General features: G+C 69.1%; 1 protein-coding gene across 3 annotated transcripts in view; it reads right to left on the bottom strand.

Annotated features, from left to right (window-relative positions):
• Positions 1–22707, bottom strand: part of MEGF6 (multiple EGF like domains 6) — an 88586-nt gene that overhangs the window by 2546 nt on the left and 63333 nt on the right. For 2 of the 3 annotated variants that reach the window (XM_078452526.2, XM_078452528.2), the window contains 30 exons: positions 20636–20761; positions 18956–19078; positions 17870–17992; positions 17612–17749; positions 17097–17216; positions 16649–16771; positions 15989–16165; positions 15697–15828; positions 14982–15110; positions 13469–13597; positions 12635–12769; positions 12416–12550; positions 7555–7680; positions 6844–6975; positions 6637–6765; positions 6401–6532; positions 5722–5850; positions 5516–5644; positions 5145–5273; positions 4586–4714; positions 4197–4325; positions 3846–3974; positions 3578–3706; positions 3293–3424; positions 3061–3189; positions 2342–2470; positions 1214–1342; positions 913–1041; positions 470–598; positions 250–381 (listed from right to left, as the gene is read on the bottom strand). In XM_078452526.2, the coding sequence (XP_078308652.2) occupies positions 250–381; positions 470–598; positions 913–1041; positions 1214–1342; positions 2342–2470; positions 3061–3189; positions 3293–3424; positions 3578–3706; positions 3846–3974; positions 4197–4325; positions 4586–4714; positions 5145–5273; positions 5516–5644; positions 5722–5850; positions 6401–6532; positions 6637–6765; positions 6844–6975; positions 7555–7680; positions 12416–12550; positions 12635–12769; positions 13469–13597; positions 14982–15110; positions 15697–15828; positions 15989–16165; positions 16649–16771; positions 17097–17216; positions 17612–17749; positions 17870–17992; positions 18956–19078; positions 20636–20761 (3921 nt within the window). The remainder of the gene's footprint in view (positions 1–249; positions 382–469; positions 599–912; positions 1042–1213; positions 1343–2341; positions 2471–3060; positions 3190–3292; positions 3425–3577; positions 3707–3845; positions 3975–4196; positions 4326–4585; positions 4715–5144; positions 5274–5515; positions 5645–5721; positions 5851–6400; positions 6533–6636; positions 6766–6843; positions 6976–7554; positions 7681–12415; positions 12551–12634; positions 12770–13468; positions 13598–14981; positions 15111–15696; positions 15829–15988; positions 16166–16648; positions 16772–17096; positions 17217–17611; positions 17750–17869; positions 17993–18955; positions 19079–20635; positions 20762–22707) is intronic. The other variant, XM_078452527.2, reaches the window with a different exon arrangement.

The following is a 22707-nucleotide window of genomic DNA, read 5'->3' as shown; positions in this document are numbered from 1 at the left end:
CAGGCTGGCGGATCAGGCAGGTCTCCACCCCGCCCAGCCGGGCCCCCGTTCTGGCCAGAGAGCAGAGTGTGGGGCCTTGACGAGCCTGAGCAGGAGCCTCATGCTGGGCGCCCCCTCCAGCAGCTGCCCCCCACAGAGGGGGGAGAGGTGCCCAGGGCGGAGCACAGCTGAGGCTCCACCTGCACCAGCAGCACTCGCCACCGACAGAGACCCACACCTGTGCCCCGCCAAGCGGGACCCCAGACTTACCACGGTCACAGGTGGCCCCTGTGCGCCCTGGGGGGCAAAGGCACTGGCCGGTGACGGGGTCGCAGGGTGCCCCGGCCTCGCAGTCACAGTGCTGGCGGCAGCCCTCTCCAAATGAGCCTGCTTCACACCCTGCTGGGAGGCAGCGGGCTCGGTGTCCCCTCCGGTCCCCGCGCCAGACTGGACAGGGCCAGGGTCGCACGCGGGAGCACAAAGCACTCACCCCTCTCGCAGAGCTGGCCGTGGAAGCCGGCGGGGCAGAGACACTGGCCGCTGACGGGGTGGCAGGAGGCTCCGTGCTGACACTCACACGCCACCTGGCAGCCAGCCCCGTGGAAGCCAGGGGGACAGGCTGAAGGGGACCCGCGTTAGAGTCCCTACCTCAGTTGGCCCAGAGTGAGCAAAGGGCTCGCGTCCCCCCTTCCCCCTCCCAGGCCTGGGGAGCTCCCCCATCACGGCTGGGGCTCGGGTGGGAGGTCCGCCGGCTCACACGGGACCCTGAGCCCAAGACCTCTGGCCTCGGACTCCCACGGTGAGCGGGGCCAGGCCCCAAGCCATCCGCCCCGCGGGGAGGGACGGGGACGGCGGCCATTGCCACGGAAGCCCAGGTGGGCCCTGACGTGGCAGGGGCGGATGCCGGGCAGGGGTCCCCTCCCCAGGACTCACGGTGCTGGCAGGCCTGGCCGTAGAAGCCGGGGCCGCAGCGGCAGGCGCCCGTGGCGGGCTCACAGGTGCCGTTGTTCTGGCACGAGCACTCCAGGCGGCAGGCGGCACCGTAGCGACCGGGAGGGCAGGCTGCGGAGAGAGCGGGGACGTGAGGGGCGGCCCCCCCACACCAGCCTGATTCCAGCGGCCTCGGGAGCCTGGCCCAGACCCGCGGCAGCCCCCCCCCCAAGCCCCACGCTCTCCAGGGGGCCCAGAGCCACCCCCATCGAGGCCCTGACCCTCCGGCCGCCCGGGAGCTCACCCAGCTCACACCGCGGCCCCGTCCAGCCCAGGCCGCAGGAACAACTGCCGTTGGTGGCGTGGCACAGGCCCCCGTTTCTGCAGGAGCACGAGTGCTCGCAGCTTATGCCAAACCGGTTCCGAGGGCAGCCTGGAGGCAGAAGTCAGGCGCTGCTCACAGCTCTGGCCGGGGCTGGACACGCTCTGGGGACACGTCCCCACCACGTCAGACCTTCCTTCAACAGACGCCTTCTGGGGCCTGCCGGTGCCGGTCTCCACCCCCAGGGACACGAGCGCCAGGGAGTGACACGAGCCGTGTCCTGTTCACTCATCCGTTCTCTCAGTTAGCAAATGCCAGGGCTGGCTGGGCACCAGGGACGATCAGGATGAAAGGGGCCAGCGGCCTCCAGGGCACGGGAGTGCCCGCCCAGCTGGCAGGAGGTGGTCAGGGAAGCCTTCCTGGAGGCGTTGGCCCTCCGCACAGGCACACCCTCTGGGCTGAGGAGGAGGCCGGGCTGCCATGCCCTCCGGTGGCCTCTGATTGTAATACGACTGACCGTGGCTGCCGTACTCCCCTGGAGGCGAAGACGCAGCCTAGCTACAGCCGGGCCATAAGGCTTATGACTCCTTACTGCCGCTGGTTAAGAATGGGGGTTTGTCACTGACTCCTTGAGGAGGACTAAAGAAAAGCAGAGAGCTCAGATCTACCAGGGTGTGGGGGCCAGGCCAAGGGGCTGTAGCTGTGGCCGTGGGGTCCGGGTGCCATCATGGGCACAAGCCACCCCTGTTCTCCCCCATGCCTCGTGCTCCAGACGTCCCTCTACCTGGGGTCCCTGGCCTCTTGGGCCAGCAGAAAGGGCCAGCGGGATGCTATGCCAAGGGGCCATGAGCCAGGAAGCTGGCTCTGTCCTCAGACGAAATAGCTGCTTGACCCCACCCCCCCCACCTGCCCACCCTCTGCTGGGAGGGTCCAGGTTGGAACTTGTTCGGCCCCCACGAGCCCCTTGGGATCGCCAGAGACCATCAGCATGAACGTACCACCCGGTTTTGGGGACCCAGGTCTCTCTCCCCTGGGGAACCCATGGCTCCAGCCCATCAGCCCCGCTCCCAAGGGCTGACACAGACAGTGGTGGGTGCAGTCCGTGCTCACCGTGCTCACAGTGGAGGCCGGTCCTCCCTGGGGGACAGGTGCAGCTGCCATTCACGGGGTCGCAGGCCGCTCCCTGCCCACACTTGCACACACGCGCACAGCCAGGACCGAAGCGGCCCTGTGGACAGGCTGCCGGGAGGAGACAGGAGGGTGGCCGCTGCTGCCGGCTGCCCTTCTCTCTGCCACGTCGGCCCAGGGACGGGAAGGGGCAGGGGGAGCCCTGTGTCTGGCCCGGATGGGGCAGAGGCGACCTCCTCCCGTGCCCCCGCCCGCCCTGGCATCTCCCCTCTACCCACGGGTCTGCTGGGGGCCAGGCCTGCTCTGCGGCGACAGTGACTCACCGATGCCCCCACCCCACCCCCACCAGCCCAGCCAGGCTCCCGGATGGGCGGGAAGTCCCCACATGACTCAGAGAAAGGCACTTTTCTCAGCTGGATGCCTGGCCGGCCTCTGCACAGAGGTCCACAAGCCCCTGCTGGACGTGGCTGGGGGGACTGGGGTGGGGAGGGGGGGAGAGTGGGGACAGGTGAAGGGGACAGAGTTGGCCGGCAGGGACACTGGGGTCACACTGACACCCCCCACCTTAGCCCAGCCTGGGGCCAGCAGGAGAATCGGGGGCGGGGGGGGGGGCAGATGGTCAGGGGCCCTGCCCACCAAGGCACAGAGGGCAGCCACCCCCTCCCTCAGCCAGCCACCCAGCCCTCGCACCAACCACTCACCCAGGCTGCAGTCGGCCCCAAGGAATCCAGCAGGGCAGAGGCAGGCCCCGGTGGCCGCATCACAGGAGCCCCCGTGGAGACACCCGCACGGCTGCTCACAGCCGGGTCCAAACCGCCCAGGGGGGCACCCTGCGAGGACAGGAGCCGTTGCCAGGGGCCAGGAGCTGGGCCAGGCCCACGGCAGTGCGCAGCCCTCCCAAGGACGGCCCGGCGGGCGGCCGGGCGCACTCACGCTGCCGGCAGCCGGAGCCGTGGTAGCCAGCGGCACACGTGCAGGTCCCCAGGGCGGGGTGGCAGGTCTGGTTCTCGCTGGGACAACGGCACTTCTGCCCACAGCGCTCCCCAAAGGTGCCTGGCGGGCAGGCTGGGGCGCAGGCGGAGGTCGGTCCCCGCCCGGCTCGGGAGCCCCCTCCGTCCGCCCCAGAGCCGCCCCCCTTGCGGAGCCCTCCCCCGCCCCGTGGGGGTGCCGCTCCAGGGGGACGCACAGCCCCGTGCCCGCCCGGGCGGGGTCACCTACCCTGCTCGCAGCTGGGCCCCGTGAGGCCCGCTGGACAGCGACACTCCCCGGTGACGTGGTGGCAGGCAGAGCCCGGCGGGCACTGGCAGTGCTGGCCACAGTCCTTTCCGAACCGGCCACGCGGGCAGGCTGCGGGAAGCCATGTGCTGGGGTGGCAGGGAGCCCCAGGGCCGGCGCGGGCCGGGCCGGGGGAGGGGGGACACGGCGTCAGGGCCCACCCCCACCCGAGCAGCGGGGCCCCCGGGTGCAGCGGCGCCGAGGGGCTCACCGTTCTCACACTGCGAGCCCCTCCATCCCGGGGGGCAGAGGCAGGCCCCCGTGACGTGGTGACAGGTGGCTCCCCGCCGGCAGGCACAGCGCTCCTCGCAGTGAGCCCCAAACGTGCCTTCGGCACAGGCTGCAGGCAGAGGGCTGGGTCGGGCTCCAGGGGTTCAAGCGGGGCCCCCCCAGCCCTCCCACAGGAGACCCCTGGGAGCTCAGACAGCCGCCCCTGCCCCCACCTGCCAAGTGACCCCTCACCGGGCCCTCCACCCTGCAGGGAGGCAGCGAGGCCAGCCCCTGATGGGCCCAGAGGGACCCCCGGACTTCCCCCGACCGGCCCCTAATCTGGCCCACTCACGGCTCTGACACTCGTCCCCGGTCCAGCCGGCTGGGCAGAGGCAGCGGCCTGAGTACCGGTCACAGAGGCCACCGTTGAGGCACCTGCAGCTGTGTTGGCAACCGGCCCCGAAGCGTCCCGGGAGACATTCTGCAGGGTACAGTGCTCCGGGAGTGCCCTGTGCCCCCCGCGCCCAGGAGACCCCCACCCCGCCCAGGGCCTTGCACCCCACGTCGAGAAGGAGGGGTGCCTGGGGCTGGTCACACTACGGGTCTGGGGCCACAGCCCCCAGCAGCAGGAAGCCGCCTCTGCCCACGGAGGTCGGAGCGGGGAGGCGTGCCGGGACACTCGGGGCACCCACCCCGGACCCCGGGTCCCTCCTCCTCCTCTACCGCCTGACCCATGCTCACCCTCCTCACAGGCTGGGCCACCCCAGCCCTCTGGGCACGTGCAGTGGCCTGAGACAGGGTCACAGGTGCCCCCGTGCTGGCAAAGGCAGGAATGTTGACAGTTCTCGCCGTAAAGGCCTGAGGGGCAGGCTGGAGGGGTGGAGGGGCGGACAGCACCCCACCAGTCAGCCCAGCAGGGCCAACGCCTCTCCCCTGTCGAGGGCTGGCCCTGGTGGTTCTGTGCTTTCCAGCCACCCCAAAACCCAACACCAGGCTCTGTGGGGAGGGCCTCCCCCAGGGCTGCGTGTAAGATAACCTGCCCCAGGCCACCCTGGGCCCCCAACCCACCTCGGTGGGGGCTCGGCACCCTCCTGCCGCCCCCAGGTGCCGCGGGCCCCGTGGGGGTGTGACAGGCCCCGGTCCTCCCTGCCCGTCGCTCCCGGTGAAACCCGCGTGTCACCGGCATCCAATGCCCACGTGACCCTGCACGGCTCATCGAAGGACTGACACAATCCTTGGTTCCGGACTCCCTGGGGTGGGACTGTTTGCTCCTAAAGGACCCCTCCTCGGGAGGGCTTACCCTCCAGGCAAGTGGGGCCCAGCCAGCCAGGGCCACAGCGGCACTGTCCGTGGACAGGGTCACAGGAGGCCCCGTTGAAGCAGGTGCAGGCTTGGCTGCAGTTGTGTCCGTAGGAGTGGGCTGGGCAGGCTGCAGGACAGGGGACAGTCAGGGGCCTGGGGAGCGGCCCTGGCCGGGGCTGCAGCAGGCAGGGTGGGCACAGGCAGGGTGGCCACAGAGACCAACATGCTGGCCCTTGTGGGCAAAAGCGGCGTTTCCCAGGTGGCCACCAGGCAGCGTCGAACACCCAGGATGAGGCCCCAGACGCGGGTCTGGCCCGGTGGACCCGGCCCCCCTCCTGTAGCCCCCGGGGCCGCCTGGGCCTCTCGTACCCTGGGCACAGCGGGGGCCCCGGCGGCCGGCGGGGCAGAGGCAGGAGCCGCTCACGGAGTCACAGGAGGCTCCGGCGACACAGTCACAGACGCCACGGCAATCCAGTCCGAAGAAGCCCGCCGGGCAGGCTGCGGAGAGCGGGCGGTGATGGGAGACAGCCAGGAAACGGGGCCCACCGCCAGCCCCGGCCCACGGCCCAGCTCACCACGTTCACAGAAGGTTCCCCTCCAGCCGGCCGGGCAGGCGCAAGCCCCGCTGACGTGGTCACAGGCTGCCCCGTGCTCACACTGGCACCGCCGCCCGCAGCCCGGCCCAAAGTAGCCCTGGGGACACCCTGAGCCGTGCAGCCCCCGCCCAGCATCAGCCGGAGGTGGGGAGACACGGACGGACACCTGCCTGTGCCTCTGCCATCCGAGCTGGGGGACGGGACCGCGGGGCAGTCCCCAAGGGGCTCATCTACCTGCCTCCACCCCCTCCCTGCCCGGCCCGCTAAGGACTGAGCCCCCAGGAGAGGAGCCCCAGGCATGACTCTGGACCCCTGGGCCCAGCTGTAGGGGGGCACACGCAGAAGGTCGTGGCCCTTGGTCCCCCCTCCTCCGGGTGCCCCGTGGGGTGCAACGGACCCCACCTCTCCCTGTCTGCTGCTCCAGGTGTGCCTGTATCTCAGGCCCAGGTACATGGGGGCTGCCTGGGCCCAGCAGGGCAGGGGGAGCTGGGGGGCAGGGGGAGCTGGGGGGCAGGGAGAGCTGGGGGGGCAGGGGGAGCTGGGGGGCAGGGGGAGCTGGGGGAGGGGACCCCTGCCTATCCCAGGACTAGGGCCCCCAGCACTTGCGTGCGTGCATGCACATGCGTGGGAGCATGGCTGTGAGCGGGCCAGGACTCACGCTGCTCACACCGCGGGCCCGTGTAGCCGGCCTCACACGCACACAGGCCGCTGACCGCATCGCAACTGCCGTGGCCTACACTGCAGCTGCAGGTGTGGCTGCAGTTGGGTCCCCAGTGGCCGCTGTCGCAGGCTGCAACACAACCCAGGTCAGCCCGCACAGGCCCGGCAGAACCCGCGAGCATCCCGTCTCCTCCTCCCCCCACAAGCCCGGCCCCGGGCCCCGGGCCCACACACCTCTCTGGCAGCTGAGGCCGGTCCACCCGGGGGCACAGCTGCAACGTCCGGTCACCGGGTGGCAGTGCCCGTCATTGGCACAGGAGCACCTCATCTGGCAGCCGGGCCCAAACCAGCCCGCCGGGCACGCTGCAGGACGAGGAAGCGTGAGCGGTGGGTGGGGCCGCCCGGGCTAGGGTCTGAGGTCGGAGGGGACATGGGACTCACCGTCCTGGCAGCGGCTGCCCGTGTAGCCGGGGCGGCACAGGCAGGCTCCGGTCCCGGGCTCGCAGACGGCACCGTGCTCACACGCAGGGCAGATCTCCTGGCAGCCCAGCCCCCAGCGGCCTTCGGGACAATCTACCCCCCCCCCCACCACAGCCAGTCAGTCTCCCCGGGGGGCCTTGCTGCCCCGGGGGAGCACGGTACCGACCCTGTGTCCCAGCCTAGTGGTGGCACCAACTGAGCCGGCCCAGGGGAGGGAGAGGAAGGGGTCATGGGAGCCCCCAGCCCCTCCTTGGGCTGCAGGCTGCAGAGGACCACCTCCAAAGAGGAGCCCCTGCCCCAGGACAGCTCAACAGGCAAAATGGGGAGTGCATCAGAGAGGCTGGGAGACCCCCATACGCCGGCAGCCCAGAGGGCACAGCACCGCCCACAGGGAGGGCAGGCGGCTCGGCTGGCCGGTCCGTCGCCGTGGCTGACGGGCTCCTGGTGCACGTAGGTCAGCTCGGTCCCCACCCCCAGACCCAAGCGTGATTCAGCGTGGGGTCTCAGCTGCTGAGGATGGGGCCGGGGTCTGCAGGCCTCCAGGGCAGGGGCCAGGGCTGGGGGTCCCCAAATGCAGTTGGCGCTGGGGTCCCCAAACACGGTCCGGGCTGGGACCACCCAGCCTTGTGCAGCGCAGTGGGGAGGGGATCTCAGGACACTGCTACCACTCACCTGCCCCACAATCGTCCCCAGTCCTCCCTGGAGGGCACTGGCATTGCCCCGTGACCCGGTCGCAGGGTGCCCCACCACAGGAGCAGGAGCCCGAGCAGTTCACACCGAACGTCCCCTCCGGGCACTCTGCAGGAAGGAACAGGTAGGTGGGGCCTCAGCAACCCCCTACCCCAGTGGGGCTGCTGGGCACAGCCAGAGTCCCCTGGGTGACCATAGTGGTCATAGGAACAGGCAGGGCGCGGAGCATGCCGGCAGGGAGGGGCCTGCTGGGGGCAGGGGGCGCAGGGAGGACTCTGCGGGCTCCCAAGCACACTGGAGCCGGAGGCAGTTCTGCCCTCCTTCCTCCCCGCTCCCCGCCAGCCAGGAAGCCCGGGACAGGCGTGGCCCCCTGCCTCAGATCCCCAAAGAGTACGGGCTGTGGTGAGGCAGGGTTCTACACACACCACTTTACCCCGCCCTGTGGCCCTTTCCGCGCAGGATGGGGGCTACCGTGGGAGCCAGACACATTAGGAGGGTGGGGGGGGCCTCCCAGAGTCCTGGGGCCCCCTCCTCCTCTGCCCAACAGAGGGGCAGCAAGACCCTGGGGGAAGAGCCAAGACCAGGGAGAGAGAGCCTGCTGAGGGGCGAAGACGGCAGGCTCTGTGGGTGCAGGTGCTGGGAGCCTCTGCGCCCTCCCCGAGAGAACACGCAGAGCCCAGGGCGCCCTAAGCCTCCGACCAGCCTGGGCACGGCCTCCCCCCACACCCCACAGTAGCCCTGGGCCCCCCTGCAGCTCTGCCCCTTGCCGCAGGAAAGCTCTGGCAGGTCCAGGAAGGAGGGCGCAGCCCCTGGAGGGGATGGGCTGTGGGGCCGAGCTCCGCACCCAAGGAATCAAAAAGTGCCCTTGGGGGAGTGGGGAGCAAGCACCCTGCCCTGGGGCAGAGTGTCGGAGGGGTGGGTGGAGTCCCTGGAGGGGGCTCTGGGACTGAGGACACATCTGCGGACCCTTGTCCTGAGGGCCCGTCCTGGGCGGGGCGCGCACCCGCCTCCCCCCGCCCCTGGGGCAAGGGCACCTGAGCAGGACTGGAGGCGCCCACGGGCAGCCGCGCAGTGGGGACCAGGGGACGGAGGCCGGTGACGGCACCAGCTGAAGCTGTCCCGTGGGGCCTCAGGGGGCCCGGCAGACACGCATTTGGGGTGGTAAATCTCTCCAGACCCGACAGGAGTGGGGAGCCCATCACTCCCAAAAAAATATGCATGGCATTTCCTGTGCTGCATCCTTAGGGTGCAGGAAACTATCAAAGAGAAAAGGGAAAGAAACAAGGAAACCCAGCAGAGAAGGGCTCCAGCTGACGGTTTCTGGAGAGACCTCCTGCCCGTCCCTGGGGCAGCTGCCCAAGTGTGTGCTGTGCTCACAAGCACTCCCGTGAGTGTCCGGTGGGGTGGGGGGAGGCAGAGAGAAGAGTCAGGGGTCCCCAAGGCAAGTCTGTGACTCGCTGAGCTCTGCCGGGGCTTGGAGGACAGGAGAGCAGATGTGTGCAGCTACTAAAGACCTCCAGAGACCGCGGAGCCCCTTGGGGTGCACAGGGGGTTGGGGGTCCAGGCTGGGTTCCCAGCCCCCCACACACTCCTCCTGGACCCCTGGGACCCGAGAGCTCTGCGAGATCATCACCTTGGCCTCCAGGACCACCCCTCTAGAGGGACCTGGCCTGGTGCACGGGGAGACACTGACTCATCTCAGGCTGGGTAGTGGCCTCCAATCCCCTCCTTGTTCTCGGGACGGGACAGGCCAAGACTAGGGGGAGCTCGAGCCAGCCAGTCCCCCCCGCCCCAACCTCAAAGAATGCTCACACCAGTGGACCGCTCAGTCCGGGCAGTTCCCATCCACTTGGGCCAACAGGTGCAAACAGTGCTCACACCGTGTGCTCTGGAAGGTCCCCACTTGTCCACACCCCATGAGTAGGGCTGGGCAGCCCCAGGACCCACGCGGGGGGCTTTCTTCCTCCTCATCTGCCTGCGGCGTGTGAGCACCAGAGGGGCCTCCAGCCTCGCCCACCGCTCTGCCCATGTCCTTCACCGCGTGGCCAGGGCAGCCGTGCGGGGGGCCTTCTGTCACTCGCCACGCCGCACTTCCAGCCCAACCCTGTGCTTCAAGTCGCCCCTGCAGGAGCAGCTGCCAGGGTCCCGCACTCAGACCCACGGTGAGGGAGCTGCCCCGGGTCCCCCAGACTCAGACCCACCAGGACGGAGCTCCCCCGGGTCCCGCACTCAGACCCACCGTGAGGGAGCTGCCCCGGGTCCCCCAGACTCAGACCCACCGGGACGGAGCTGCCCCGGGTCCCGCACTCAGACCCACCGGGATGGAGCTGCCCCGGGTCCCCCAGACTCAGACCCACCAGGACGGAGCTCTCCCAGGTCCCGCACTCAGACCCACGGTGAGGGAGCTGCCCCGGGTCCCCCAGACTCAGACCCACCAGGACGGAGCTCTCCCAGGTCCCGCACTCAGACCCACCGTGAGGGAGCTGCCCCGGGTCCCCCAGACTCAGACCCACCGTGAGGGAGCTGCCCCGGGTCCCCCAGACTCAGACCCACCGTGAGGGAGCTGCCCCGGGTCCCCCAGACTCAGACCCACCAGGACAGAGCTGCCCCGGGTCCCCCAGACTCAGACCCACCGGGACGGAGCTCCCCCAGGTCCCACACTCAGACCCACTGGGACGGAGCTGCCCCGGGTCCCCCAGACTCAGACCCACCGGGACGGAGCTGCCCCGGGTCCCCCAGACTCAGACCCACTAGGACAGAGCTGCCCCGGGTCCCCCAGACTCAGACCCACCGTGAGGGAGCTGCCCCGGGTCCCCCAGACTCAGACCCACCGGGACGGAGCTCCCCCAGGTCCCACACTCAGACCCACTGGGACAGAGCTGCCCCAGGTCCCCCAGACTCAGACCCACCGGGACGGAGCTGCCCCGGGTCCCACAGGCTCAGACCCACCAGGACAGAGCTGCCCCGGGTCCCCCAGACTCAGACCCACCGGGACGGAGCTGCCCCGGGTCCCCCAGACTCAGACCCACCGGGACGGAGCTCCCCCAGGTCCCACACTCAGACCCACTGGGACGGAGCTGCCCCGGGTCCCCCAGACTCAGACCCACCGGGACGGAGCTGCCCCGGGTCCCCCAGACTCAGACCCACCAGGACAGAGCTGCCCCGGGTCCCCCAGACTCAGATCCACCGGGACGGAGCTGCCCCGGGTCCCACACTCAGACCCACTGGGACGGAGCTGCCCCGGGTCCCGCAGGCTCAGACCCACCAGGACAGAGCTGCCCCGGGTCCCCCAGACTCAGACCCACTGGGACGGAGCTGCCCCGGGCCCCCCAGACTCAGACCCATCAGGACGGAGCTCCCCCAGGTCCCACACTCAGACCCACCGGGACAGAGCTGCCCCAGGTCCCACACTCAGACCCACTGGGACGGAGCTGCCCTGGGTCCTGCAGGCTCAGACCCACCGGGACGGAGCTGCCCCGGGTCCCCCAGACTCAGACCCACCAGGACGGAGCTCCCCCGGGTCCCACACTCAGACCCACTGGGACGGAGCTGTCCCGGGTCCCCCAGACTCAGACCCACTGGGACGGAGCTGCCCCGGGCCCCCCAGACTCAGACCCATCAGGACGGAGCTCCCCCAGGTCCCACACTCAGACCCACTGGGACGGAGCTGCCCCGGGTCCCGCAGGCTCAGACCCACCAGGACAGAGCTGCTCCGGGCCCCCCAGACTCAGACCCACCAGGACAGAGCTGCCCCGGGTCCCACACTCAGACCCACTGGGACGGAGCTGCCCTGGGTCCTGCAGACTCAGACCCACTGGGATGGAGCTGCCCCGGGTCCCCCAGACTCAGACCCACCAGGACAGAGCTGCCCCGGGTCCCCCAGACTCAGACCCACCGGGACAGAGCTGCCCCGGGTCCCACAGGCTCAGACCCACCAGGACAGAGCTGCCCCGGGTCCCACACTCAGACCCACTGGGACGGAGCTGCTCTGAGTCCCCCAGACTCAGACCCACCGGGATGGAGCTGCCCCCAGTCCCACAGGCTCAGACCCACCAGGCAGAGCTGCCCCGGGTCCCCCAGACTCAGACCCACCAGGACAGAGCTGCCCCGGGTCCCCCAGACTCAGACCCACCAGGACGGAGCTGCCCCGGGTCCCCCAGACTCAGACCCACCGGGACAGAGCTGCCCCGGGTCCCACAGGCTCAGACCCACCGGGACAGAGCTGCCCCAGGTCCCACACTCAGACCCACTGGGACGGAGCTGCCCTGGGTCCTGCAGACTCAGACCCACTGGGATGGAGCTGCTCTGAGTCCCCCAGACTCAGACCCACCGGGATGGAGCTGCCCCCAGTCCCACAGGCTCAGACCCACCAGGACAGAGCTGCCCCGGGTCCCCCAGACTCAGACCCACCAGGACAGAGCTGCCCCGGGTCCCACAGACTCAGACCCACCAGGACGGAGCTGTCCTGGGTCCCACACTCAGACCCACCGCGAGAGAGCTGCCCTAGGTCCCCCAGGCTTAGACCCACCGGGATGGAGCCCCCAGCACACTGAGCATGTTCTAGCTGACCAGTGGAGGGGCAGACCCCTTCCCTGGGCCAGGCCCCGAGCACAGACTTACTCCTGCCCCAGCAGCCCTGACAGGTGCACCGGGACCAGCAGACCAGTGCCGAGTCACCCCTGCATGACCAGGGCGGGGCCACGGCAGGTTCAAGTGCCACCGGGGCCAGGCTGGCGGCTTCACTCCACCTCCTGCTCCCGTCACTTCTGGGGCCCGGTGCCCGGCGCAGGCAGGTGACCCCCACCCCACCCGACCCCGGGCGCCCCCCGGGCTGGCCACTGACCTTGGTCACAGTCCTTCCCCCAGTAGCCGGCGGGACACCGCTTCCCACACTGGCCGCTGACGGGGTCACAGGCCACGCCCTGAGGGCAGGCACATGCCTGCAGGCACCCGGGCCCGAAGAAGCCTGGCTCGCACTCTGCAGGGGGCAAGGAGAGAGGGGCCTGCAGGGTCGGCCAGGCTGGGGCCCTTCCCCCCACCCCTCCGCACCCCCTGCACTCACCGTCCTGACACCGCTCGCCCCTGAAGCCCGCTTTGCAAGAACAGCTGCCGTCTCTCCGGTCGCACGCAAGCGCGTTCCGCTGTTCGCACTGACACTCCTCCGAGCAGCCCGGCCCGAAGGCCCACGGAGGACAGGCTGCAGCCACAGAGCCCACGTGAGAGCCTGGCCGCCTGCACGGGCCAGCCCCTCCTGGGTCCCAGCTCTCCAGCTCCCCCTCACGGACACGTGTTCCCGGGAGCCGCGCAGGGAGGTCCTGCCCTCCCAGACGCTGGTGTCCCAGGGGGCTGCGACCCACGTGCCCGTTCTATAGATGAGAGACGGTCTCGGCAGAGTGTGGGCGCGTGCCCTGGGTCCCACCACTTCCCAGCCGGGAGACCCTCGGACTCCCGGTTCCTCCCCTTTAAATGATCCTTCTACAGGGGAACGTGGAGATCTCCCAGGTGAGGTCGGCTCATCGTCACCCACCTTTGCTCCACTGGCCCACCAGGGAGGGGTGGCCCCGCTGGGGACTCAGGACTCCCCCTGGCTGCCAGGGAACCCCAAAAGCCAAGGTGAGCCCGTGCCCCGTTCAGAGGGAAGCCAGCCCACCCACTAGCCCGGGTGGGGCCGGGAGGTAACAGGAGACACCCTGAAGGCCAGCGCAGTTCAGAGGACGAGGCTCTGAGCCCACAGCCCCGGGGGCGGACCCCACATCCCAGCCGGGGGGGCCTCGCCAGCCCGGCATCGTCATCTGCAGGTGGTGACGCCTCACCCAAGCCTCAGCACGGGCAGCAAGGCACAGAAGGAGCCCTCGGCCGTCCCCTTGGGCGCAGGCAGCCAGGGCGGGGGACTCACCCAGGTGGCAGAAACGGCCGTAGAGCCCCGGGTCGCAGAGGCAGGCCCCGTAGAGGCGGTGGCACCGGCCACGATTGGCACAGTGGCACTTCTTGTGACACTGCTTGCCGTAGAAGCCCTTGGGGCAGCCTGGGGGAGGCAGGGCCTGCTGAGTGACCCCCTAGACATGTCCTCAGGCCGTGGAGATGCTCCCGGGGGCCCCAGTGCCTAGCATAGGAGCCAGGAGTGGCCCGGGCCACTGGGGCACAGGGCTCTGGTGCCACCAGCAGTCAGAGGACTCTGCACCCCAGACAGGGAGGGGCCCGGGGGGCAGGCAAGGGCACCATGAGGACAGGGCAGACACAAGATGAGCCATACATATGGCCATCTGCCCTGGCTGGCCCGTCTCCCCAGCATCTGTGGCCTGGAGGATGGCCCGGGGTGCAAAGCCAAGGACATTCTTCAGCATATGCGTGGGATGCACAGAGACTCCCCCGATCTCCTATGCCCCATCCACATCTACAGCATCCTGACTTCCGTCCCTCGGTGGTCACGTAGCCTAACCTCTGGCCCTCAGGGAAGGAGGGACACACAGCCCCAACCAGCTGTCTAAATCCCCAGGATCTACAGGTGAGAACCCCCCTTGGTTATCCAAGTGGCCTGATCCCCTGAGTGTCCTTAAAAGGGAAAGGAGAGGAAAGCTGGAGATGGGAAGACGGAGGCAGAGGCTAGAGGGATGCAGCCCCGGGCCCTGGAGCGCCCGGAGTCCAGGAAACTTATGCGGGGGCCGCAGAGCCCTCCCGCCCGAGGACTGGCCTGCCAGCCTCTCCCAGGACTGGTGCACTCTCCCCACAGGACCCCAGCAGAGGCCCAGGTCTCTGGGGGAACCACGCCACACCACGCCACAAGCAAAAGCACAACAATGCGAGCCGTTCACGTGCCAGGAGCCCCGTGGGTCTGTTCAGGGCCCACACACGCCCTGAAGCCTAGAGTGGGGGGGGGGGGGGGAGGGAGGGGGGGGGGCAAAGCCCCAGGGATGGCTTCCAGTGACTAAAACTACCCCCTTACTAAGGCAGGAAGTTCATGCACTAGCTACGTTCTGTGGCAAAAGAGGCAGAATTTTAAAGGCCTGCAGACTTAAAGGCAAAGTGTTTTTGGAAACTTATTTATATAGACTCTCGAATTCCTTCAAAAATGTTGATGCTTCGCAGTTAGGAAGAACGTTAGTGTCGTCCCATGCAATGATGGGCCCAGGCACGTTCCCTCGTGCAAATCCCACTAAGCCACCAGGAGTCTGCTTGAATGCTTCCAGGAATGGACAGCTCACTATCTTCCAGGGGAACCCATTCTGAAAGGGCTGTTTTCCCGCCAAGTCTTCACCATCAGCTCTAGTTGGGCCCCAGGCAAAGCTCGCATCCACACGGCCGCCTTCCCCACTCCCCACTCCCGCGGGAGGCAGGTGGCCAAGAGAAAGCCGGGAGGCCAGCTGGGAGGCCGTGTCCCACCCCCCCCACCCCAGGAGGGCGGCACCCACCGTCCTCACAGTGGGCTCCAGAGACGCCAGGGGGGCAGCGGCAGGCCCCCGTCATGGGGTGGCAGGTCCCCCCGTTCTGACAGCTGCAGGACAAGCTACAGTTCCTCCCAAATGTGTCTGGGGGACAAGCTGCGGGCGGTGAGAGCAACGCACCAGGGTCACCGGCCGCAGAAGCGCTGTGGCCCCAGGAGCCCCTCTGGAGACACCGAGGCGCCTCCCGGGGTGTGAACCCCCCAGTTCAGAAGCACCTGTGCCCCAGGCCCAGCCACGACACACGGCAGACATCACTAATCGATCACCACACTCCCTCCCTCTAAACCCCAGTACGTGCACCTCCTCTGCGGTGCTCTCAGCAGGCAAACCCTCGGGGACAGTCACCACGGCCCTGAGACCGCCCACCCACGGGCGCCTGAGGGGGGCTGGTCACTGGGTGGGGGCTGGGACAACAGGTCTCAGAGGCACTTCCAGTACCAACTCGCTGTACGGCCTGGGTCGTGGCTGGTCCCGCCCACCGGCGGCACCCCGTCAGACCCCCTGCCGCCTGGGCTGCCGCCCCGCTTGCCCCTGCCAGTCCCCGAGGGCCCCCGGCACCTAGAGCAGCGCCTGGCTGGACCCTGCACCTGGAGGGAACGCGGCAACGGGTAGGCCCCGGGGACCAACCCCCCTCCCCCGGCCCAGGGCGGCTGCCCGCAGGACCCCGCCCCCGAGGCCTCACTCTCGTTGCAGATGAGCCCGGTCCAGCCCTCAGGGCAGTCACAGCCGTCCAGGCCCGGGAGGCAGGTGGCCCCGTTCCTGCAGTCATCACAGGTGAGACTGCAGTCCTGGCCGAAGGAGGCGTCCAGGCACACTGGGGGCAGACCGGCAGAGAGAGGTCAGGGCCCACGTGGTCCGGCCAGGCTCAGCACCACCCCCCCCACCACCACACTGTGCAAACGAGACCCCAGGGCGGGTGGCGGCTGGGCCGCCGTCCCCGACAGCAGGGCCCCCACGGCTGGGCCCGCCCGCACCGAACTTCTCCAGCAGTGTGTGCTCGCCCCGGGCCTCCACCGCTGCTGCCTCCTCCTGGGCCCCCACGTAGTCATCTTGGAAGAGGTGGGGCAGCTCGTCCTGGAGCACCGCGACGTGTGGGAGGGGCCGCACGAAGGGCAGCTGGCCGTCCAGGTCTGCCTCGGGTACCTCCAGGGCTGGCGGGGGCACAAAAGCCCCTTAGCCCCTGCCACCCTCCCGTCCCGGATTCCCCCGCCCCTCAGTGCCCAGAGGCAGCTCCCACCCCCTGGGGCCCCACCTATAGCCCCTGCTGCACCCCGCCTCAGCTCGATGGCAAGGGGACGTCCCAGCTGTACTCCTGACCAGGTGCAGCAGGGGCAGCGGGGGTGGGGGGGCGGGGCAGCAGGGGCGGTCTCTTCCCTTGGACACCGTCCTTGGTCCCTCTCTCACCGGGGCAGGACAGGAACTGGACCACCCCGGACCCCTGGGCAAACCCCTGCCCTGGCGGAGGCCTGTCTGACCAGCCCCTTCCCCGACACCGCTGCCCCCAGCTTGTCCCACAGCCAGAGGCAGGACTGAGGTGGGCTCTACCTGGCCAGGACGGAGAGGGGGGGACCTGGGGGGCATAAGGGACAGGTGCCTAGAAGGCAGGGTCCCTGCGGTGACAGGCAGGGACTCACGGGCACAGCCTCGACGGTCCTCGTCCAGCCGGAAGCCGGCCTCACAGGAGCACTGGAAGGAGCCGGCCAGGTTGGTGCAGTGGTGCTCACAGCCGCCGCGGCCGGATGCGCACTCGTCCACGTCTGCGGGCAAACCCGGGGCTGCTGGGCCTGTCCCGGGGGGCCTGGGGGTCCGCCCACCCCCGGCTCCGCCCACCGGACTGAGGTCAGGGGCATGCGTGACGGAGGATGACTGCGCCACAGCCGTCCCCCCACCTCCGGCGTCAGGGGGACAGCGGACGCCCGCCCAGGGGGGAGGAGGCCGGGCCAGGAGCAGGCGGGGGTGCGCAGCCCGGGAGCGGGACGCGGTTGGCCGGGGGTGGGGGCGGCAGGCAGGGCAGCCAAACCCGGGTCCCCCTTGGGGGGTCCCCCCGGTCCCGCCCCGGGCCCCCAGCGGCCCCCGGCTCACCCTCGCAGCCGCAGCCGTCGGCGCTGAGCCGGTAGCCGGCGTAGCAGCCACACTCGTACCCGCCGGGGCTGTTGCTGCAGACCTGCTGACAGCACGGCGAGTCCGCACAGTCGTCCACGTCTGCGGGGCGCACACAGGGCCGCTGGCACCGCCTGCACGCACCCCTGCACGCGGTCACACGCACCCACGCACCTCCCCGGCCTTGCGCGCGCGCGCACACACACACGGGACACGTGCCCCGGCCCCAGGGCCACCCCGCTGGCTGTGGGGGCCAGACTGGGGGCCGCAGGGGGGGTGAGGAGTCCACCTGGCGGCACGGGGGGCAGGGGGGCGCTTAACCAAGTGACCGAGCGATGGGGGCCGAGGGCGCCCAGTACCGCCTTTCCCAGGCCCGCCCTCGGCCACCACCCCCGGCCCGGGGCAGAGCGAGCAGGACGGAGGGGGGCACGGGGGCATGCCGAGTCACGGCAGCCAGCAGTGCGCAGACCGGGGGCGTGTGCAGGGAGCCCGCGCACCGATGCATGTCTTCTGGTCCTGGTCCAGCTCGTAGCCACGGGGGCAGCTGCACAGGGGCCCCGCACTGCTGTGGCTGCAGCCGTGGGAGCAGCCCCCGTTGCCGGCCTCACAGCTGTTCACGATCTCCATCTCGATCCCTGCAGTGACACCCGCCACCGGGGATGGGGGTCTGGTGACACGGTCCTCTCTGACCCCCTGCAGCCCCCCCAGGCCCCTCCACACCCTCTGAGGCCGATGCCCGCCCACCGTCTACTCACGGTAGCACTGTCGGCCATCAGCGCCCAGCTCGTAGCCGGGGTGGCACATGCACTTATAGGACCCCCGGGTGTTGAGGCAGCCGTGGGCACACCGCGCCTGCCCTGTGGCACATTCGTCCACATCTGGATGGGAAAGATCGAGGAGGAGGCCCCTGGGCTGCCGGCCTGGGATGCACAGCCCCCAGTGTGTGTGGGAGGGGGGGAGCCTTGGGGTGAAGGGGCCCCTCAGCCCCATGTCCTGCTGAGACGCCCGCACACAGAGCGGCAGGGCGATGACGCCCGAGACACCGGGTCCTGGTGTTGGTGCCGTGGGGGGCACGTCTCTCGGACGCCCGGGGAAAAGCTCGCCGCCTGCCCTGGACACACCGCATCACCTCACAGACTCACCCTGAGGGTTACAGGGGGACACGCACAGACCCGTCCCCAGAGCCGTGTGCACGGGGAGGAGGGGGCACGCCCCAAACTCCTGTGATGGGGTAACAGACGCCCCAGGCCACTCAGCACACACCCCTGCAGCCAGGGATGAAGGACAGCTTCGTCTGGGACCTGGGACCGGGGACCGAGGACGATTCCGAGGGCGCCGGCCCAACAAACAACCGTGGAGACATCCAGAAGCCGGCCTCGGAGACGCCACCCGGGCTCGGGTGATCTCCCTCCCTTTCTCTTCGTGATCTCTCTTCTGTTTCCCTGACGACCGTGTACTACTTAGCTAATATGGGAACTATTTAAAAAATAAAAACACAAGGGGCGCCTGGCTGGCTCAGTCGGTTAAACATCTCACTCTTGATTTCAGCTCAGGTCAGGAGCTCACGGTTTGTGGGATCGACCCCGCGTCGGTCTGTGCTGCAGCATGGAGCCTGGAGCCTGGAGCCTGCTTCGGACTCTCTCTCCCTCTCTCTGCCCCTCCCCCGCTCTCAGTCTCCCTCTCTCCCCCAGAATCAATAGAACATTTAAAAAATAAAACAAGGACTAAGAACACAACCCGAGGTCTCCCACCTGCTTCTGCTCAGCGTGTCCCTGTCCCCGCCCATCCCCCGCGCGAGGTGGGGTGCAGAGGCTGGCTCACCCCGGGGTGGGGCATCGTACCTTCGCAGGACCTGCGGTCCGCCCCCAGCAGGAAGCCCGCGTGGCATTCACAGTGGGCGAGCCCCCGGCGCACCTGGCACGTGTGAGCGCAGCCGCCGTTCCGGTCCGCGCACGGGTTTCTCCCTGCAGTGACAGTCCCGGGCCTCTCGTGAGCTCCCCCAGGGCACCAGGCTGGGGGCGGGGGGGGGGGGGGGCTCCCTCTCACAGATGCGGGAGCCCCCGAGACACCCCGAGAAGACTCCAGAGAAGACTGGGTGCCGGCCAGCTCCTCCTGAGCCTTCTAGTGGGAGCCGAGCTGCCCCCCAGCCCGCGACCCCATGCCGCTGTGCCCCCGCTGCTCGGCCTCTCAGACCCACCCTCACTCCTGGCCTGGGACCCAGGAGGCCAAGTGGGGGTTGCGCTCTCGCAGTACCTGCCCCGTCCCAGAGCCCCGCCCCCCCAGTTTCCACATCCTGGGGCCCCGGGCCTACCCCCACCACCTCCATCGGGGAGGCTCCTCTCCCCGTGGCAGGCAGCCCTGAGACCCCAGGGCGAGATGCCAGGTGGCGCCCTGTCTACCTCTTCCACCCGAGGGCCGGGGCCTGGGTCCCACCTGCCCACACAAAGCCCAGGGCCAACACACAGATGCCCTTCCCATCGTCCCCCACGTGCCCTATCCTGGCCTTCCTGCTCCCAACAGATGCACGATCCCAGAGCACAGCCTAGGGGCTCCCTCCTCAATGCTCCCAGAGCACAGCCTAGGGGCTCCCTCCTCCGTGCTCCCAGAGCACAGCCTAAGGGACTTCCTTCTCAGTGCTCCCAGAACACAGCCTAGGGGGCCCCTTCCTCAGTGCTCCCAGATCACAGCCCAGGGGCTCCCTCCTGGGAGGGCTCCCAGAGCACAGCCTAGGGGCTTCCTCCTCCGTGCTCCCAGAGCACAGCCTAGGAGGCTTCCTCCCTCCCCCGTGCTCCCAGAGCACAACCTAGGAGGCTTCCTCCCTCCCCCGTGCTCCCAGAGCACAACCTAGGAGGCTTCCTCCACAGGGCTCCCAGAGCACAGCCCAGGGGCTCCCTCTCCCATGCTCCCAAAGCACAGCCTAGGGACTCCCTCCCCCGTGCTCCCAGAGCACAGCCTAAGGGAGTCCCTCCCCCGTGCTCCCAGAGCACAGCCCAGGGGCTCCCTCCTCCATGCTCCCAGAGCACAGCCCAGGAGCTCCCTCCCCCGTGCTCCCAGAGCACAGCCTAAGGGACTTCCTTCTCAGTGCTCCCAGAACACAGCCTAGGGGGCCCCCTCCTCAGTGCTCCCAGAGCACAGCCTAAGGGACTTCCTTCTCAGTGCTCCCAGAACACAGCCCAGGGGCTCCCTCCTCCGTGCTCCCAGAGCACAGCCTAGGGGCTCCCTCCTCAATGCTCCCAGAGCACAGCCTAAGGGACTCCCTCCCCCATGCTCCCGGAGCACAGCCTAAGGGACTCCCTCCCCCGTGCTCCCAGAGCACAGCCTGAGGGGCTTCCTCTCCAGTGCCCACCAGGGGCTGGACGATGCCTCGTCGCCTCCGCTGAGGCCCCCTTCCAGCCCCAGCCCCCCAGCATCTGCCCCTGCACCCGCCCTGGGCTCGGGCTTCGGGTCCCCGGGTGGCTCTATGGGTTATGGGAGCCCCGGTGGGGTCCAGCCTCTCTCCCGAGGGCTGGCGGCACACTCACGGACACAGCGTTTCCCGTCCTCCTGGAGCTGGAAGTCGGGGCGGCACTGGCAGCGGTGCTGGGTCACCGTGAGCTGGACACACTCGTGCTGGCAGCCGCCATTCCCCAGGGCACAAGAGTTGATGGCTGGGGACACACAGACAGGAGCCCAGGTCAGCCCAGGAGGGTGACCCGGCTGAGGGGCCTACCCTCATCAGGTGCAGAGCAGGGATATCACGTGACCGCCTCCTCCAGGGAGCCCCCAGGACCCTCCTCTGCTCTGTGTTCCGGAAGCAGGGACGGTGAGAGGGCAACACTGTTCCTGCGGTGTTCACGGGCCTGGCTCTGCTCCTCAGTCCATACACAGGGTGCCCGGGACGCGGGTCTGTTTCTGGCTCCACATCCCCAGCCTGTTTGGGGACTGGGTGCAAACAGGGACTGCAGACCTACCCAGCGCCATCCAGCCCGCAGTGCAAACCACTGGGCCCCGCTGAGAGCCCGGGTGTTCGGGGCTCAGAGGCCAAGCAGACTGGGAGGCTCCCTGGAGGAGGCGGTGGGCCGGCTGTGGGTGGTGGAGACCCAGACACGACCCAGACACTTCCACTATCCTGTCGGTCAGGCCAGGGGCCGGGTGGCCAGCACAGCCCACAGGCCTGGCCCGCAGCCCCCGTCAGACCCGCGCAGCCCCTGCCCACCCCGGGCCGTTTTTCGTCGCCTGTGGGAGGGGGAGCGGCAGGCCTGGCGGCATGGGGGAGCGGACACGGCATCCCCACAGACCGGGCGCCTGGCCTCAGGGCTCCGAGGACGCCAGGACCACGCTGTCTGCCAGGAGCAGTGTGCTCGAAAAATCCAGAACACCGCCCTCGTGAGAGACCCGACTTCCTCCCGTGAGGCATACGGCTGGGGAGCCCCTGCCCAGGGTCCCATCAGGCCCAAACCGGCACTAGGGAAGTGAGCCTATGGGAGGACACCAGGGTGGCAGTGAGGGCTCGGTCCCCTGGCAGCACCTGCCTGCCACATGCACCGAGGAGTGGCAGTGATGTGGGACCTGGGCCAGACCGAGGCCTGCACGGCAGCGCTGTCTGATGTCCGGCAGCCCTTAAGCCCCTCCCCCACCCAGCCACCTTACTCTGCACTGACCCCCCACGGCCCTGCCTGCCACACCTGAGCCACTATGACTGACTGAGCCACCGGCACCACCCAGAGGTTTCCGAGCACGACCTGACCCAGCCCGGTTCCTGGGCTCTCTGTGTGCATACCTCCCAGCCCTCTCCCTACTTGGGACTCATAACAGGAGCCAGAAGGCCTTCCTGGCAGGTGGGACAGGTGCACAGAGACAGGGTCTTGGAGCCCAGGGAAGGGCGGCCCACAGGACTGGTACCACGGCCACAAGGAGGGCCCAGGGGGCTGTGGCAGGGGTGGAAAGGAGACCCCCTGACAGGCAGAGCCCTCAGGACGAGTCCGGGGATGACCTGGCACTGGGCCCCCCCCCGCCAAGTGAGCCAGGGGACAAATCCCCAGCAGGTGGGCTTGGCAGAGGGAGGTGGGGCTCGCCGCGGGGCCTCCTGGCCTCCGGAACCTGACTCCCGCTGCCCGGCCACACAGTGCTAAGGTTCCGGGTGCTCCCAAGCTGTGTGCACGAGGGAGCCAAGCCCAGCGGCCTCGGGCACACCCTGTGCCACGGAGGCCCAGAACGCTGGAGGAGGCGGGTTTTTCTCAGACACGGGGCCGTGCAGCTCAGGGACGGGCCTGCTTCGGCACGGCCGGTGCCCGGAGCTGGTGGTGAAGGTCACACTGAGACCCGGCCGTGGAACCCATGCCCCAGCCTGCGCGGCCCCACAGATCAGGACCGTGCTCAGACCCGAAGCAGAGCCAAGAACCGGTCAGAAAACAGGAGGTTAGCGGGCCCTGCCGCCCCCGACGGGATTGTTGTTTCCGTTCCTCTGAATCGACACGCGTGCCCCTAAAATTTAACCCCCAGGGTGACTCCCTTTGGAGGCAGAGATTTCGTGGAGATAATTAAGGTTACATGAGGTCACAGGGCGTGGCCCCGATCCAACAGAAATCTTGCCCCCCCGTAAGAAGAGATGCGA

This window comes from Panthera onca, chromosome C1 (genome assembly GCF_046562875.1).
Source record: "Panthera onca isolate mPanOnc1 chromosome C1, mPanOnc1 haplotype 2, whole genome shotgun sequence".
NCBI lineage: Eukaryota > Metazoa > Chordata > Mammalia > Carnivora > Felidae > Panthera > Panthera onca.
This window is presented reverse-complemented; position numbering and strand designations above follow the sequence as displayed.